Genomic DNA, 19,320 nt, shown 5'->3' with positions numbered 1-19,320 from the left:
ACTGATAAAATATGAGTGTAAAGGTTTTAAGAGTTTGAAACAGTATCAGGAAACTCGTTTTCATTCCCATGAGTCATAAGGAAAAAAGTCCTTAGCCTCTCGTATTTCCAAAATTCTAAAAAATAAAATGATTAAGCATGGATGCTTTCTATGGTGAAGATAAGAATAAATCTACCGGTCACATTCATCTATCAAATAGTGAAATACGGTTTATATCAACCATTACTTTTATTGAATCAGATCTGCTACAGGAACATTTTTCAATCATTTGTGGTCTCCTGCCATATAAATATCGTGCCTATTTAAAGATAAATTGCTAAAAGGAAACAGTGTCAGCACAGGAAGACCAGTACAATCTTCCAGCTGCTAACTTCTAAATAATGTTTCTCAATATAAAATCAAATCTCAAGTGTTAAAAAAAAAATACAAACAGTTTCTCTTAGGAAATTATACAAATTTTTTTTTTTTACAATCTTCACATCTTACTTTACACCCACACGAAGTTGGGTTATGGACTGGCAGTAACTTCTGTCCCAGTGTAATAAAAACTCTGAAAAAGAAACTATAAACATTAAGCTGTTCCATTCAATCACATCAAGCAGTGCAATGCAGGCGGCTGCCCTCTGAAGTACAAGTGGTGCTTGAAAATCATCTGTCCTGAAAATGACTTTTGAGAACTGCAGGCTGCTCCATCTGTGTTTTTTGTGCCTATCAACTAGCAGTGAGGTGCTAGAGCATAATCTTCATACTCTGATCACAGCACACATGAAGATTACACCTTTACTGCAGCCAGCTTTCATACTGGGGATTTATTTTTATAAGGAAAAAGAAAATGTTAGCTAAAGTTACCTGACATAAATGAATCTTGTTAGGTAAAACCCTGGTTTTACCATGGATAATTTATAGGAGTTCTGACTCACAAGTGTGTGCAGGGCTGTATAGGGACATCTGTCAGGATTTCAGTTGATCCACTGCAAAGATGGTCAAACTGTCATGAAGTAACTCCTTACAGCCTGGTCCTTGAGGCAAAACAAAATCAGTGCTGGTTCACCAAATGCTATGCTGTATGCTGGGGCAATTCAGGAGCTGCTTCAACCATCTGTACAGTAAAGGTGGACAGTAATGCTGATAACCTCATCAGTTGTTCCTGTGCAAGACACCCCTACTCGTCAGAAGAGCTAAATGCCATATGTGCTAGGTGGATGTAAGTGCTACAGTCTGCTAAATTGTTTTGACATCTTTAGAGTGTTGTCTCATTTTGACTTACTCAAACTAAGTGCACTTTTTTTTCCTAGGGTTCAGGTTTCCCTACAGGTTTTGAGATTCAAAGTAGGTAGGTCTAATGCTATCATGTGCATTTATTACAGGTTACAGTAAGCATGAAACAATATCGATTAGAACTGAACTATTTCATATTTATTTTGCAGTAAAATAGGGGTTAGTGTACCTACGGACTTCATAAGACATTTAAAACACAACAAAGCACAACAGCTATTTGGCATTAGCTTCCCTTGTGTGCTCTCCTTCTTCACTGACTAAGCACATTACCTTTTTTTTTCTTTCTTTTTTTTTTTTTTAAAAAAGTTTAGGTAAATCCATTTTCAAAGAGAGGCTTTTAGTGGTGTAAAAACATTCCACCAGAACTCATGTGGCATAACTATTCCGCATTAGCTATCCCGTGCTTTTTCTCATGTAATGTAAAGATGGCAAAGCATACAAAGCCCAGTGAAAAAGCAAGCTTCCAGCCTGTCAACTAGAATGAGTAGAAGTGCAGAACCAGTATCCTCACCAAACTGGATTCCAGAATAATATTTGAGCCACAACTCTCAAGCTTCTTCTTTTCCTTTGTTTCTCTTTAGAAACTTATATCCATTTTTCCTTGGAGTGCAACAGCTTTGGAAGGCCTTCTTTTAGACATAATCTCAGTTGTGATGTGCCTCAGAATTAGGATAGACCGGAAGATACTGAAAAGAGACAACTATTAAGAAAGACTTCTATTTGGTTTTATTATAGATCAAGCACTGGTAATTACTAACTTTTGAAAAAACATGTACAATTATTCTTTGTAGCAGGTGAACCTAGTAAAGGTGTGTTCGTATGAACGCTTGGGAATTTCTTTTATTTACATTGTTCATGTGAACAGTGACTTCACAACAAATTTCATTATCTTAAAACTCAAAACCCCCCTCTCCACCATGTATTTTTGGTGACCAGGCTAGCTACTGCAAACAAATACTGAAATTTATCAGAATACTTTGATCTAATTTTTAATATTTAAATATTTATCATATTTAAATACAGCAAAACAGTTCTGCACTGCAATTGGGGGGAAAAAAAACTCCCCGGAGTTGCTTTCACATGTTGTTCTTCTGTTTTCTAAGCACTGCAAAAGATCCCAGGTTTGTTGTTTTTTATCTGGATTTCAGTTTACTTGTCCATGTAATTTTTATTATCTGAACTTCTCTCATATACAGTCATTTTAAAAGAATAATTTTAGTAAGGTAAATGAAAAGATGGTATTTGTCTTTCAAACATTTACAATCAATTTTATATACATCTCCGTAGCATGCAGCCCCTGTGTCTCCCTTCCTGGGTTTTAGATTTCTTCTTTACTCTGATCTTTTTACTTCCTCCAGTAACAATCTCCTAACACGTATAACTGTTCAACTGACCATCCGTTTCAACTTCACCCATTCATTTCTTCTTTCATGCAAATTTATGCTTAAAATTATGTTTTGAACTTGGGCCTTCATTCTGCAAACACTCATGCATTCCAAGGAAGCAACCTTTTGTTTCAAGCTAAGTCAGCACATAAACTTTGGCAAAATCAAGGTCATGTTTTAGTCTAGCTTTCCTTTCCTCTGCATAACTATTTCTGAAAATCGAACAATTTAATAACAAATAATATTCAAAACACATCTAAAATTCCATTTGCAGTCCTCTAAGATCAAACAGTTATTAAACCAAAGCATATTCTGATTGTATTGTCTTCAGACTAGCATAATTTACCCATAATTAATCCCTCCAAAATCTGTATCTTAGCTGTTTTTTGGTCTGAGGCAGCAATGAACTGTGAGCAGGCATTTCCCTGAACCCTTGCAAACTTTTCTAACATTAGAGCTTTTGATAGCATTATTAAGACTGCTTTTTATTTTGCAACATATCATGAATGTGTATGGCAATATCTGAATAATCACAAATTTACTTCAGTACTAGATCAAAGTTAAAGAGATTAATTATTAGATATGTTAATAATTAATCTTAAGATAAATGTATTTGTTGTTGCATTTTCTAGAAAGATGTTTAAGATATTAAGCTAGCAACTGAATTGTGTATAATATACGCATTTTTGGTATTTACTTGCCAAATTACATTTAATTAATATTATTATGCTTAAATGATTATTCTTCTTGTCTTGAGATTTTACATGGACTTAGATATTCTTGCATGATAACTGATACATATTTTTTAATTTTCTTAGACATTTGCCTTTTCAAGGTACTATTCCATTAATCCAGCAAGAACTGTCTCTGAATCCATATACTAACACATGTGAGCTAATGAAAGGAAGGAATAAGCTTTTTTAGTATAGAGGAGTCATTCTGAGTAATTTCTGACAAACTCAGATCAAGGAAAGTTGATCTGGAGTGCACAGAAAAAGGTGGACTAGAAACTATAAGCTGCAGAAAGCCATCCCACCATTGCCAACTTGATTTCTGAAAAATCTTTACAAATGAGAAAACTCAGTACACGATAATGGATGCATTTGTTTGGCTTCCATTCACAAAGTTGCTTTGGGTAAATAAATACCATTTTTCTTTAACCTTTGCAAAATCCTTGTGCTTGTTTGCTTTCAGTGTTCAAGCACCGAGTGAAAGTGTTTTAACTAGGGAAGAGCCTGAGAAATCAAGTCTCACAATTAGTGACCTCATGGCAACTAAAATATACTGGCCTACTTCTAGGAACAGTGAGGCATGCCAGAGAAGAAAGAGGGAGACCTAAAGGGGCGTGAAGTCAGAAAATTAGTATAACAACAGACTGGGGAGGAAACACAATGACATGGGGAGTGTTTGCCTAAAAGGAACTGTTACATTGAGCCTCATGAAAACACTTTGTTGTGTCACGAAATCAGTACTGAAGTTATTTCAGGAGAAATTTTGGTAGTTAAAGAATCTTATTATTCCTTTATCACTGCAACGCTTCCACAATCCTTTACTGTACCACTGCAAGTATCTTTTATTCATGCTTTTCGGACCATCTTCTGTAGGCCATCTCTAAGTCATAAGGAAGACATGCCCCTGCCTGAGGCAAGCTCAACCTGCTGATGCTCTAAAGCCCCCAGCACACGCAAGGTCTTCCACATACAGCTCCACAGCCACTGTCAGAGCCCTAAAATGCAGCAGATAGCAAGGTTTACTGGGGGAGCCCATGCAGAAAGCTTTGCACTGTGACTGCATCCCTAATTAAACAAATGACACTGAAGAACTTGTATATCGCAACACCCATTCATAAGTCACACACATATATATAAAATACGTGCACATATAAATATTTTAACTAAATTATCCTAAGTAAATTCAGCAAAAAAAAACCGAGAGGAACCGACGCTGCCATGCGCAAAACCCGCCTCCCGCCCCGCACGCGCCCTCAACGCCTCCTTGCCCTGGCCCGGAGGACGGCGCTAGGCCCCGCGCCGCTCCGCAGCGGGCGGTGTACGGCGCACGCGCAGCTGCGCTCGGGTCCCGAGGTGGGAGGGTGGGGGTGGGTGCGGCCACGCCGCCGCGCATGCGCGCGCTCCGACCCTCCCTTTCCTGGCTGTCGGCCCCCGTGTCCCCACAGTTAACCCCCGTGTCCCCTCCCGGCGCCTGAGCTCCAGCCCTCAGGTGAATCATCGCCCGGAAGTGTCCGGCCGGGCAGTACTGCAGAAGGAGGAAAGTTCCGGGGGTATGTTTAGTTCCGGGGGTTCCTCTGCATGAGCCACGGCTCCCGCCGCCGCCTCCTCGGCTGCAGTAATGATCCCGATCCCGGTGGTGGTGTGCGTGCTGGGGGGCTGGTGCGCCATCTACCTGGCGGATACGCTGCTTAAGGTGAGGGCTGTAGACACAGAGCCAAACGGGGAGCTCTCGGCCCAGCCTACGCCGGGCCAAGGGCGCAGCTCCACTCCCCGCGGCGGGCGGAAGACACCGGCAACCCCATCCCGCCCCGGCGGGGGCTGGTGTCGGCACCGGAGAGAAGCGCCCCCCCTGCTCCGCCCCGACCGTGCTCCGAAACGCAAGGGCTGACCAAGACCCCCCTCGCGCGTGGGCACACACACGCATGTGCCTCTCTGGCAGGGCCCGGCTACCTCAGAATTCAAATTTAACGGCCGGCACGAGGCTCGGGCTGGTGCGGGCGCGTGACGGTGTGGGCGCCCCCCCCCCCCCCCGCAGTAGTTCGGGGAGTGGCGTTATTCTCGGAGCCTGGGCGGGCGCCTGGTGCTTTCCCGCCCCTCTGCGGTGCGGTTGTGCCTGCCCCCCTTCCCCCCTCCGCTCCGGATCGTTTCCCGAAGGTGGTTCGCCCGGGCCGAGGGTCCCACAGTAACCCTCAGTGGCGCCATCCGCCGAGGCGGTGGGGTGGGGGGGGGATATTCTGCTTCCGCTGAAAACGCCTCCCCATCCCTCTGCAGCAGCTTTTGGGCCTTTTGCCAGTAAAGGACCAGCGCTGTGAAGCGCTGTTAGGGAAGCCTGGTTTTAGTCCGCTCTTAATCGTTTTGCGGCACTTTAATGTGCTTTCTGAAGTTTAAAGTATACCTACCTTCAAAAAAAAAAAAAAAAAAAAAAAAAATCCCTGTTTGTGTTTTTTTACAGTGATTATTTTTTCTAAAATTAATGCACGTAAAACATAACTGATGTGCATTTCTTTCTATTTCCTTAGTTTTCCTGGAAAAAATAAGTTGAAAGAGAACTCTAGAACTGCTTGTCAAAGGAATAAACTTTATAATCTTTAGAGATTATCATAAGACTGAGCTTTTTATTCTGATGGAGAAGGGAAGGTTTGAAAGGAAAATAGAAAGACATCATTTATTATATTTATTTATTCTTTTGGGCACTGCACAAGTTTAAGATTTTTTTTAATTGAGGTCAAGGAGGTATATCTCTTGGAGATGAGTGAAACTGCTGAGTATCCATGGAAAATAGGATGTATGCTATTTAAAGAAATATGAGGAAAAATAAGATGTTGATTGGATCTGTAATTCTCTCTCTCTCTTTTTTTCCCCCCAAAGTTAATGTTGCAGTCCAGGAACTGCATTAGTTTCTACCAAGCACAGTTAGGGCTTAGTGATTTGAAGGTGACAAACATTTATTTTCCCTGGTGTAAAATACAGGAAGAAATATGATCAGGAAAATTGTGTATTTGGAAGACAAATAAACTTGTACAATAACTGGCTCCCCTTGCTGCTAATTGTTAGAGAACAAGTGTAGCTCAATAAATAATGACAGCTGTTAATTGCCAAGTAATAGTTTGTTTGTACAAGATTCATTTAATAGTGTAAATGACAATAAAAATCCAATAATGTGTTTGAAGATTTTTCAAATTTTACTACACCAAGTCTGTATTAGATGTTTGGAGACAAACATGAATGTTTTGAAGGACATCTGAAGACTGGCTGAATATGAGAAAACAAAGTCCTAAATATGGAGAGAGACACTAAAAGTCACCAGAAAGGTCAGTTAATAGGCTGGAGGGTTTTGACATTAACTTTGTGTCTGATGAAAAATCTTAGACTATAAAGCTGTACCTGAATTTATGTAGTAGTGTTGTGCTGAGACCCATTCATATCTCTCAGATTTCAAAGATCTGTTTCAGGATTGGACTTAAAAACCATTCACTTGTAAGTAAGAATAGCTGCTACTTTTCTTATTAGAACCTCTAATAGAGATCAGTAGCAGCAAAGGGAAAAAAAGTAGATTGTTTAGAGGTGACTTAGTATCTGATTTATGCTGAAGAACAAAGAGGAATGCCTAGAATGCTATAGCAAACAATAAAGTCCAGGATTTAAATTTTAACTTTGATCTTTTAATCAGAAGTTGACAAATTTTATTAGTCATTAGGAAATATGCGGAAGCTATTGGGTTTCAGTGAACTTATTGGTAGATCACATATGTGTACATCTCAATGACAAATTCTGTTGTGAACATGATAGACAAAATAGAATTTGGATTAAATAACAAGATTTATATGATTAGGATAGTAAGGCATGTTTATTTTATTGCTAGTACTGTAAGTGCCCCATCACATTCGTAACCCTAGCTTGCAAGCAACTGTGCAAAAGATAGTCCCTACTTGGACCTCAAATAACTTCAAATTTAAATACACCAAAAAAGACATACAGAACATGAGTGGAAAATAATACAGGAGTACTTTTGCATGCACAATCCTGTTAATATTCTTGGCAGGAGAAGAATTCCTGCTGTTACTGTTGCAGTTGATGTTTTAAGGTCTCCTTTGTTGCTCTTCACTGATGCGTTGGCATGAAAGTTTTCCAATGAAGCTTGGAACCTGCAAAGTGGAATCACTCAGGCAGACCCCCATATTCCTGCTCCCCAGCATCCTAAATCACCCCATTTCATTCTTCCTGAAGGATCAGGAAATGTGAAAAGGGTAGAAGGTAGTCTCTTCTGCTATCAGCAATAAAACATACATCAGACACATTCAGTCAAGGTTAGCCTTCAGCTTTCAAGGTCAGGAAGCTGAAGTGGTTCAGAGCTCTTGAACATACTTTGTCAGCCCAAAAGAATGTTAAGGACTCCTGCTTGCTGACAGATATTTATGGAGCTCTTGAAGTATTTAGCATACATTCATCATTTTGAGGGCTTGCATACATTAAAAGATACTGCTTTTGTAGTCAAGTTAATATAACAAAGATCATTTAAGCTTAAATTAGAGAAGCAGAGCCAAAGCTTCTGTGAAAGAAGCATGAAATGAAACATAAGGTGCAAATAATTACGGTGTGAGTGTGCATGTTCTGATGGGATCAGGCCAGTAGGAACAAAAGTTTGTATAAAGTCATTTAATCTATCTTGCGAAGGGATAGAGTCATTTAGTTCTTTAAATAATTCAGTGATTATTCTTTATGAATAGTGTTTATACAACGTATGAGGAAAACCCAAAAGGAAAATGAATTTTGGTGCTTTTTGATACATTTTTTTCCATTTGGCAAATGTAAGTAATTCCATATTTCTCATGAAAAACTTATTATGTATTTATGATGCATCATAGAGTGAGACTGTCATGTATTTAGAAAATGTGGTGACAGGGATAAATTTGTGGATTTTCTCAGAAAAAGTGATTGATTTTTTGCATGTGGTAAAAGGAACAGATATTTTGGCAATACCAAATTTATATTTTCAGTTGGCTTTATTATATGTGGTGGTTTTTTGATGCAGTTTGAACTGAATAGAATGTGTACGTTTGCTTAATTCTCAAAAGACAATTTGTTAGGTCAAATGTACTTAATGTCATGTGTATTTTTGTTCTTTTTTTGTAAATTATGTGAGGAGATCTTTTTTTTTTGCTTCTCTGGAGTATATATTATTTGTAGAAGGGTAATCATCTCTGTGATCTTTGCTGTTAGATTAGCAAATGCTGATTTGCTTGTGAACATTAAGCTTAGCAATGTCATAGGGAATGACTTGTGTTGACAAAGGAATACAAACGATGGAAGTTTCTACAGGTGTCTTCAACTGCCTGAATAAAAATGTGAATCAAATCAGTAGGTTGAAGAAGAAGGAAATTACACAAACATATGGGTAGAAGAGATAAAGTAGTGTAATGGATGAGTAAATGAATGATAATCTGAGTAAACAGATCCCATGTTCTGCAAGACTGTTACTTGAAATAAAATTTTTATTATGTTGACATTTTAATTAATATAACAAAGTGTGGAAAGCTGTAGGATAGTTGTCCAAGAAGATGTTATCACCCCCTCACATCATAAAAGGACAGCAGGAATGCAAGGAACTTAGAAAGTTCTAAATTTGTTTAAAGAACTATAAAAGATATCTAGAAATTTCTGAAGTTTCTTTTAGGGGGTGGAGGGGAGCTCCTTGTGATTTACACATTCCTGATTTCTTCAGTAGATGCTGCTGCTAATAGGGAAATCCAGAAGCAGTGCTGTTGTTTAGACAGCAGTGAACACTTGTCAGAGATACTCAGCCTGTAATCAGAAGTGTTTGAGTGTGGCTGAAAGCTCTGATGTGCTTTTCCTGAGTTATGAGTTCCTCTTTCACTTCTAATGGAAATTTTCTCTCGGGTCTAATAATGGCCTCCATGAAGCAGGCTGAGTAAGGCCCACTGAGAAGACCAGCATATAATAAAAAGTAACAATTGAAAAACTCTTTCGTTTGGTTTGTAGTATCAAGTAATGCTGCAGGTAAGTATTAATTACATAGTTTACAGATCGTACTTACCATAATGACAAATATGAAGAAATCTTTGCAACTACTAGGAAGGCATTCCTGCAGCATCTTGAAATGCCAGAAAATTATCACAGTAAAATTGCTGTTGCAATATAGATTGATTATTTTAAAGTCTTTCTGGCTTTTTGTTAGCATGATCAAATATTTCAGTCTGTTTAATCATAATCTCTGGGTTTGAAAAGGAGACCTCATTTTTACGCTTACTGAAAAAAAAAAAAATCCAAGATCTACATCTCACCAATGTAATAATTTTTTCAGTCTAAGCCAAAATAAATTATTTTTCTTTATTGTAGTTTTAGAAATATTTGCTAGAAACTAAGTGCACATGGAGAAAATAACATAAGCAATTCATTATGTAGCCTTCTAAACAGACAGTTAAAACCTGCTGATAGTGATTTAACACTATGAAACATTGTGTAAGATCTTGCCTGTGAAGTACCACTGGATACTTGATCTCTTTCGCTGTCCTATAACTCTTGTGATTTGCATCACAAGAGTGGGATAACTTTTTAGCATTACATATCACACAATTACATATCACACATATATGTCAAAATATAAAAAATGTGCAGGACACTTACCTGATATTACGCACATTTTTTTTCCTCTGAACTGATCATATTTACTGCTTGTTCACATAACATAAAATCTTCCTGAAAGCTTTGGGTTAAATTAACTTTCCACTGTTTTGCAGTCATCCAGCTCTTTGAAAGCATCTTATGAAGACTGGCTGCTGACATATGGCTTGAATGTCTCTCCTTTTCACATGCGATGGCAAACTGCTCTCTTCAACCGCCAGTTCTACAACTGGGGGCGATGGAAACCCAGATTTCTTTATCTATGGTATAAATCCAAGAAAATTCTTATGTCAAATACAGATGTCGTATTTATGTCTATGCCTTTTAGCCTTGAAAGTATAGTGGATAGACATGGTTATTTGATAGATTAACAAAAAATATCAGGCAAACATACCATAGCTATACTGTTCCAGGATAAGTTTTCCTCCCTTGCTAAAAAATGCATAGCTCCGATATAGGTTACATACTGTGATGCTATAAACACTATAAATCTGTAAGCTTTGTTTTTTGCCTATAGTTTAAATTGTGTGTTGTTCTAAAGCATATAGCTATTAGCATGTTATACTGCATACAGGTGTAGACCTGAAAGCAGCTTCTCATACCTCCAATCTGTCCATCACTGTACACTGAGTTCTCCCTGATCACTAGAGTTTACAAGCTATCCAGAGATAGATGTCTCTGTTGTCAGTCATTTCCCAGGCATTCCTTCCTCTGCTAAGACTTCGTAGACTGCTGGTATGAGTAAAAAAACGAGGTGGTTATATGAATGTTTCTGGACTGTTTTAGAAAATTATTGCTAAATTGTCTTCCTAGTGTTACTTTATACCCACTCTGAAAATAAAAATGAGTAAGACTGAAATTTGTTAATGTGCATAATTTATTACAGTGTAATGTTTGCACAAATCTCTTTAACATTACAAATACATGCCACTTAAAATATATTTGCTAATTCACGGTGAGTTTCATTAAGGATAATAAAAGAAAAATTATGCTATTATGAGAGGGAGAGGGACTGCTAGTAAGCTGAAGTGATTTAGGCAGAAACATCCTCACTATTGGATAGTATAAAATAATAATGACTAATAAAAATTATCCATTAAGTGGACTAATGTAAATCAAAATGATTTTCAAGACAGATTTTAATCAAAGATAAATTGATGAGAAGAAAAATGTATAAATATGTATACTACTCCATAATTTGATTCAGATTCCTAAATTTGCAATACTATGGTACAGCATGGTAAATTACACATTCCTTACTCTGTTATATTTTAATTCATAACTAGTGGCAAGTCACATTTATTGGGTAACTGAATAAAATTTAGAATACATAAAAATAGTGTAAACATGTTTGAAAATATATCAGGATGTGGTGCTGGATGTAGAACATTTGTTAAACGAGGGAAATAGTAGATGTTATTAAAGAATTAATTAATCAATTTTCTTTAGCTGATATTTTTCTACTGAATTGTTGATACACAAATGGTAGTATATCAGGCAAGAGCAGAATGACCAGGTACGTTTTGCTTTAAGTTTGGTGTCCTAAGTAAGTCAGAGCAGTTAAATGTCCCAAGAATATAGCTTACCGGTGACTGCACAGTGCTAAACTACTTACTTTTCTTTATAGGTTCAGCATAGGAATGGTATTTGGTATAGTTGCCATGTTTGGATCTGTTATTCTTCTTGGAAAAACACTGATGCAGACACTGACACAGATGCTAACTGAGGCCCCAAAAGCCCAGAATGACCGTATGCTGCAAGTTGTGGTAAGTATTCTCTCTTCAGGTCTTAATTTGAGAGCTGTGAACTAATCTTAACCAGCTTCTTAATGGGGTATGATAGCTAATGTAATATTTAAATCTTCCCATGCAAAAATAACCTAACTCCTGATACTCATTCACATAAAATTTTGCTGGCTTGTTACCAGCCTTAAAAATGGGAAGTAGAGGTAGTGTAGAAAAGAAGGGAAGAAAAAAGGAAGGCAAACTTGTGGAAGAGTTTATATAAAAAATTCTCAGGCATGAAATATAGCTAGTAATTTTGAAAGGCCGGAAATTATCACTGTAGTAAGAATACCAGCGGTATCATTTATAGGCAGAATCTTGAAGTTTGCAAAACAAACCCATAATCCATAAGAAGAGAGGAGTTTGCTTTCGTTTGTTATGATGCAGAACATCATCAGTGGAGAGGGAAGAAAACAAACAGCTTTGTGTGATAGTGGAAGGTAAAGATTCATTAGTAGGGAGATGGCATGTTTTTGGATTGCTCAAGATTTTTTGCCTAATTTCAGCGTGAAATGGAAAGTTCTGTTTCTGTCAATATCTAGTCACAGGGTAATAACAGTTTATTGAATTGCCCCATGAATTTCTGATACTGGACAAAATATATTTATTGTGTGGTTTTAGGAAGGAATGTATTTTACAGAATGGAGAGATTACAGATACTGTCTTTTTTTACCTCTTGCATTAAAATACCTAAGACAGTATAATGAAATTAACATTACTCTTAAAAGAGTTTTAAATTGCAAGGATTCTTGGCTAACCTCATTTACTCAAGAATGCTGTCTGATCAGAATGCATGGTCATTTTCCAGAACTCAGAAAGTCCTCTGAGATTACTTTACCTTCTACTGTGTAGCTTAGAGCAGTGGTGTCCAAAGAATTTACTCTAATATTGTGCTTAGCTAGTGACAGAGTTGAAGGGTATGTACTGCCCCTCCTCTATTAGGTGATAGGCCTTCCTGTAATACTAATGCTAAATCTACTGTGTGTAGCTAGAATTAAATGTTGCACAAGCACAAGAAGCCTGATGGTTAGCATGTGTTATAAATCCAGTGCATTTCAAATCAGTGCAAATCATAGTTAGAATTTGTTTTTCACATGCAGAGTGACTACAGCCAGTGCAGTAGTGTTGGCAAAAGCAAACAATGAGGCCTGGGAGGGAACTGCTGGTACTGCCACTACAGTCACCTGGCCCACAGCCTGCTCCTGAAGGCTATTTCCAGAAGCAGACAGGCATGAATAGGGAGTCTTGTTTGTATGTCCAACAGAGCACAAGTTTGACATGAGACAGAAAATTTCTCATGTTCTGGCCAGAGGAGTCTTTCCTAAGCATGTGTGTCTGTTACGTTTTGGAGTAAGAAAAGCTCTCTTGCATCTTAGTTTTTGAGATTATTTGGATTTATCCCGTTTTGTAATACCACAGTAAAGTGGTCATTTGCAATACACTACTCTTTTGAGAAAATAACATAAATAATCAGGGGAGAAAACTAAAACTGACCTTTTAGGAAGTTGTCTGATAGAACTGAAACTATGAAAGCAGAAATCTAGGTTGATATCCACAGTTTCATTGTGGAGTTAATTCCTCAGTGACTACTAGCAGCATCACTACATTCAAAGCAAGGCCAGATTGGTATTGAAGTATAGGTATGATATATAGGTATTATGTAGTGCTATGTATAGGGATATGGTTACTTTCTCTAGGTTGACTTGAGCTTCTCTTTCTTTCCTGCTCATTCTTTCATTTTTAAATAGTCTCAATTGTATCATTCTGCCTTTGAAGAGTTTCAGTATTCTTTTTGAGGGGAATGTACTAGCCTAAGTTGACATAAGAAAGTGACCCAGATGTGGTTGCAAAGACACAAAGAACAAGTGAGGAGACCATTCTCATTTAAATTTGTTACTCATGTGTTTCATCATTATTTGACTCCATGGCGGAGAGTGTGTTACGTAAAAGATAAAAAACTTTTTTTTCTTAACTTTGCTTTTGCCTTTGGGCTAAATTTCATTAGCTTTAGAGGGGAGGAGCAACAATTTTCCTTATGTTATAGTAATCATTTTTTACCCTTCCTCTTTTGTTCAGTTAGGTACTTTATTTAAAATACTTATCTGTAGATAACTGAGTTGCTTTTCTTTAGCTGCCCCCTCTTGTGTTGGTTTCTTATTGACAGAAGTGGGAAAGAGACAGATCAGTTATTAACAAAGGATCTTCTTTTACTAAAAATATATCCAAAGGACCATAAAATATAAAATAACAATGCTTATTAACAAAATACTGTTTTTAATTTCAGGATCCATCATGAGAGTTAGTTTCCTTTTTAGATGAATCTTAAACTAGCTTCTTTGATGTGAAGTCTGAAAGCATTCTGTGCTGTATTCTAACATATTGTCATGGTGGGATTAAGATAGCAGTTTTTGTTACTACTTTGTTACTGTCCTCATATGTACCCAGAACAGAGGGTCAATAAGAATGATAGTTAACTGACCCATTAGTGCCATTAGCTGATGCTGTAGTAATACCAGCAAGAGATACTTAACAAGTGAGGAACAGTTAACTTCATACAGTGAGGTACAATAGTTATGACGGTTAAGATATCTTGGTTATGATCACACTCTGAATAGTATTTGTGAAATGATTCTGTTGAACACTAATGAAAACACTCTTCCGAAGGATTTCCTTTAACTAGATTGCCTCACCAAGCTGCTTTAGAGTTCTGCCACATGGATAGTTGAATCCAAGTAATTGAGGAATGGGTGGGATTGAATGAAGGTAAGGTGAAATGGGATCTGCTTGCTTGTATATGCTGCCAGAAGAATAGTGGTCTGGAACTGCAGCCTTGTGCATCACCTGAGGTGAGCTTTGGAGAGCCTTAAAGGCAGCTCAAGAATTTTTGCTCATAGCATCTCCTTTCTGCCACAGTTCACATCATATTCACAGCAATGGTAACAGTGGAGTGCTCTTTGCCTTGGGGAGGAAGAGCTCCAGAGCAGATGGGAGAGCTTTCCCTGAGTCAGCAGCAGCAATGGCCTTACCTTCCTACTAAAGCAATTGCAGCTGAGAGGAGATAGGGACTAAGCAGCCCTCTTTCAGATAGAAAGAAAGGACGGTTTCTCATTTTCTCACTTGCAACTGCTTTGAACTGCATCTCCAGCAGGAGCTGATGACTTATAACTAGTACAAAGAGGGAGTTGGGGAACGGTGGGAATCTACAGAGATAGCAGAAATGTGAAGGGTCTCCTTGTTATGTCTTACATAAATTAAAACTGTATCTGCATTTCAAATTAATTTTTCTATTTTAAATTGTCATTTTTACTACATATGTAGACACTCAAAATGTCAAAAAAAATCACTTTTTAATCTCTTAAATTCGAGGTAGTCTCATGATTTGAGATAGGGAAAGAGAAGGGGAGACCTGACAAGCCTTTTTGAACTGTTAGAGTTCACAATACTTTAAATGCAATGCAAATTTTATTGGAGGGTGGATCTCTATAGCTACATCGCTAGATGTAGGAGATTATAAACTAATGCTTACAGTTGTTGATCTGCCTCATTTGAGTTGAAGTCTGTGTACGTTCTTACAAACTTATGGAGCTTAATATAGAGTAGGAACACATTCTATCGTGGTTGTGGAGAGTGAGTAAGGAAGGGAGATGGCTTTTGGCCTGTAGAGCTATTCAGCCTTCAATAAAAGATTATATATTCAGTATACTTTGAAATATACTGAATAAACTGAGGGAAGAGGCACAATCTGATAGTACTGTATGAAAATAGCTCCTGTTCTGTTGCTTGTCTGCAGAAGCTGTGTGAAACAGCAAGTTTGGAGGCAGCATAATTTGTCATTGTACCTCTTGGTTTCCTAGTGTATTTTGTTTTGTTGTCATGCCTACACAAACAGGTGCCTGGTGTAAATTTGCCTGTCAGCCAGCTGACCTATTTCTTCTCTGCAATCCTCGTCAGTGGTGTGATACATGAAGTCGGCCATGGGGTGGCAGCTATTCGGTAATACAAGTTATTTTTTTCTTACTGTGTATCAGCAAAGCCTAATATTCCAGAGTGTTTAATTACAAGCAAATGTTGTTGAGGACAATTGAGGACAGAGTTTTAATGCACAGTGCCTGTTATATAGATCATGAGAAATGACTTTTGCTTTGTAAATATACTACACTGCATCAGATTTACAATTACAATTCTTTTAATTCTTATAATTATATTCCTTTAAGCTATCTTATTTTCACACAGGAATTGCATTTCTGTAGCTGTAGCATTTGCAGAGGTCCTGTGCACTGCTGCATAATGGTGCTTTATAATAGATTTTAAATTATTTTTTTAAAGATAGCTAGTAAAGTAGTATACCAACAGACTGAAGCAGTAACTCTATCAAATGTGATTTATCCTTGTTAATTTCAGTGATACATTAATTTTGATCACAGATGAGATTTTTTCATGTCACTGTTAACTGTGATGATTACTTCACAAAAAATTAATTTGCTATGATTAGTCATTACTGTTAAATGACACTCTAGCATAAGAGGGTTAAGTGGTGGTTACTGGGATGTGAACTTGATATTCAGGTGTCCTCCACATTTTTCCTGGACTTGTAGGCATTATTTGTTCCAAGGGCACAAAGCCCTAAGTTGCTTCTATGTATTTTCTTGAGTGTAGAAAGTCATGACTGTGTCTTAACTTGTTAATACCTTTTTTTATAATGGTAGAAGTTCTCAATTAAAAGAGGAGCTTGGGACCAAAATGTTTCATCGGTCTGTTTATGTCTTCCAGCTTGTTTTCTCGCATATTCATTGTGATTTTTCTGGGAAGAATGAACTCTTGCTTTTGATTGGCCCACGGCAGGAGGAGCCAACAAAATTTTAGTTCTTCCTCTCCCCTTTACAATTGCCTTCATGTGCTGCTGGCTAACTACAAAGATGCTGGGAATAACAATATAGTTCTTAACCAGAATTAATAATTTTCACACCTTAGTGGTGTGATGTGTAATTATTTTCACTTATGATACAGGTCAAAGGCTCTGAACATTCAAATTCAGATTATGTTTTTGTGGAAAATTCATGGCCATTTACTTTAAGGAAAATAATGTTGTCCAGTGTAAAATTGCCATCAGTTAAGATGTATGTTTAGAAGAATTACGATTTTTCCTACTTATATTGCTGCTGCTGCTTTCTCCTTGACAGTTTTTTTCCTCTCCTCATTCAGGTTGGGTCTACATTCCTCTTGGGGTCAGCCCTCAGTACTAAGTAGCTGCTGTGGGAGAATTTCATTATTCTGGCAAATCAGTTTGACTCCCTAAGATCTGCAGCAGACTTTTTCCAAGTGCAGTTCAAGATAGTGTTGTCTGTAAACTACAAAAGCTTAAAATATTTGAGCCATGGCTTATGCCAGGAATGCACCTGTCACTCTATAAAGCTGCAGAATTTGAAATCGGCAATTGATTTAACCATGGGCTAGCTTATGGCAAGGGGGATATCTGTTCTGTAATGTTCTAGATCTGTTTTAAGATAGATGACAATCTGTTTAAGGAATGACCTACAAAGCGTTTTTCTCCTTCTGTCTGTACTTGCTACCCAAGTAATGAAATCATATATAGGATTAAAATGCCTTTTATTAACTTGTAGTATGACTAGATCTGATCAGTTAACTGCAGAGGATGAATGTATTGTTTCATTCTGTTTCATTTTGTATAATATTTTGTCTTTTTTTTACTGTCTATGCACTTCATTTTTGCAGCTAGGATTATAGAAAAAGTGAATAAATAAAAAGCTATGCCCAGTATACAGTTGCAGAAAAGATAGGGGATTAGCTGATCCGTGTCTGGTTTACAGTATTCAACTTGGAATATGATTATAATGTTTTTATAAGTCTCTTACAAAATTTCTAGCTTCATAAAAACTTCATATATCTATTAAAAAAGTGCCATTTAAAAGCATTTATAAAAACTCTGAAAATGATATATATCCTATCTTTATGACAGTCAGCTACTAGTATCTTTAGATATTGTTTGCCCTTCAACTCTATTGAATTTTTCTTGTCTTACTTTTTTTTCCGGATGACATTTCCCCTTATTTTTATTAGTTTATAAACTCTAAATTTCCTTAAGGGCAAAGAGATAAATCCAGGCAATATATGTGTTTCATGAAAAGAAAAGCTGTTACTTTCTCCAGATATTTTTTGAGAGATTAGTTTGAAATGGAGTCCTAAATGCTGCCATTTTTTACTTTAAAAAAATCCTAAAATACTGAACTGTAAGTTAATTAGAAGGTACGTAGGATTTTGTGTGCTATTCTTATCAGGAAACAGAAAATAAATTGAAGTCATTCTTTATTTTTTGCAAGTCTTGCAAATGTGTGTTGCTTAAAAGTAGCAGTTACTGTGGAAAGCATCCTTTAATTTAATTATCTTTTAATCCTTTGTATTATAAAAAGATAAATTAGTTACATAATTATAATTGTAGTTATTCCTGTAGTCAAAAAATGTATACATTATGCACAACCACTCATTTTTTTCAGTTGTTTGTTTGCAGTAACACCACTTTTTTTTTCCCCCTAAGAGAACAAGTACGATTTAATGGATTTGGGATTTTTATCTTCATTGTCTATCCTGGAGCATTTGTTGACCTCTTCACAACTCACTTGCAACTTATATCTCCAGTCCAGCAATTAAGGATATTTTGTGCAGGTAATGGTTTGTGCTCTTTTATTAAATCTTTACTTAGCACAGTTACTAATTTTACATGTATTTGTTGACATGAGAATGTCATCTGCCTATCTTTTTTCTTTTTTTTTTCTTTCTGGACAAATTTGTGCCTACAAAATAAGACATCTAAAATGGGCATCATCTGCAAATCCTTGATAGAGGATTAAAAATTTTAAATGAAGCAGCAAAAAGTTTTTCTTTACTTAAAGTGATCCTTCTGTTCTGGACCTAAACTGTGCTGTGAATGGTGTCAGAAAATCGTTTCGTCCCTACTGTCCATATTGTGCTGTTTTCTGGGGAAGAGACTTCAACTGCTAGGAGCTTGAAAAGTTTCCTTTCATGAAAAATACTGCTATCTCCTAGATCTGATTCAGAATAGTTGTGCATAGGAGGTTTCAGCTGTGTTGGTTGAGAAGGAATGTGATTTCTGACCTTCTTCTCCCATTACAATATGCTCTCACACCTGCCCTAGTCTGTTTTCCATATTATATGTCCTAATTAATAAAATCTTGGAGCATACAAGCTGGAAAATACTCAGCCAGAAGATTAGTGTTATGAAGACATGACTAATTTTCACAGGTGAACATTCTTTAGCAATTTACTTCCAGTTTCTGCAATAAGTACAATCTATTACATAATTTTCAATAGTAGTTTCAAGAAAGTCTGTTATTATACAGGTCTCTATGTTTTGATGTTGCTGTTAGGGGGAGATAAAGGTTAAAACATAAACATCCAAAGAAGATCACAGCTTATGGTTCCAAATAACTGCGACATTGTTTTGATTTGATGCTTCTTCTTCTT

General features: G+C 37.1%; 1 protein-coding gene across 4 annotated transcripts in view; it reads left to right on the top strand.

Moving 5' to 3' along the window:
- The first annotated feature begins 4,936 nt into the window (after window positions 1-4,936).
- The window catches only part of MBTPS2 (membrane bound transcription factor peptidase, site 2), a 33,683-nt gene continuing 19,299 nt past the window's right edge, over window positions 4,937-19,320 (top strand). For all 4 annotated transcript variants that reach the window (XR_009961269.1, XR_009961271.1, XM_062600431.1 and 1 more), the window contains exons 1-5: window positions 4,937-5,087; window positions 10,153-10,301; window positions 11,664-11,802; window positions 15,710-15,813; window positions 18,374-18,501. Coding sequence is in view for 2 of the 4 variants with exons in the window: in XM_062600431.1 (XP_062456415.1) it covers window positions 5,013-5,087; window positions 10,153-10,301; window positions 11,664-11,802; window positions 15,710-15,813; window positions 18,374-18,501 (595 nt within the window). In the remaining 2 variants the exon portion in view is untranslated. The remainder of the gene's footprint in view (window positions 5,088-10,152; window positions 10,302-11,663; window positions 11,803-15,709; window positions 15,814-18,373; window positions 18,502-19,320) is intronic.

Source organism: Rhea pennata, chromosome 1 (genome assembly GCF_028389875.1).
Source record: "Rhea pennata isolate bPtePen1 chromosome 1, bPtePen1.pri, whole genome shotgun sequence".
NCBI lineage: Eukaryota > Metazoa > Chordata > Aves > Rheiformes > Rheidae > Rhea > Rhea pennata.
The sequence above is the reverse complement of the archived record's forward strand: the minus strand, read 5'-3'. Positions and strand labels throughout refer to the sequence as shown.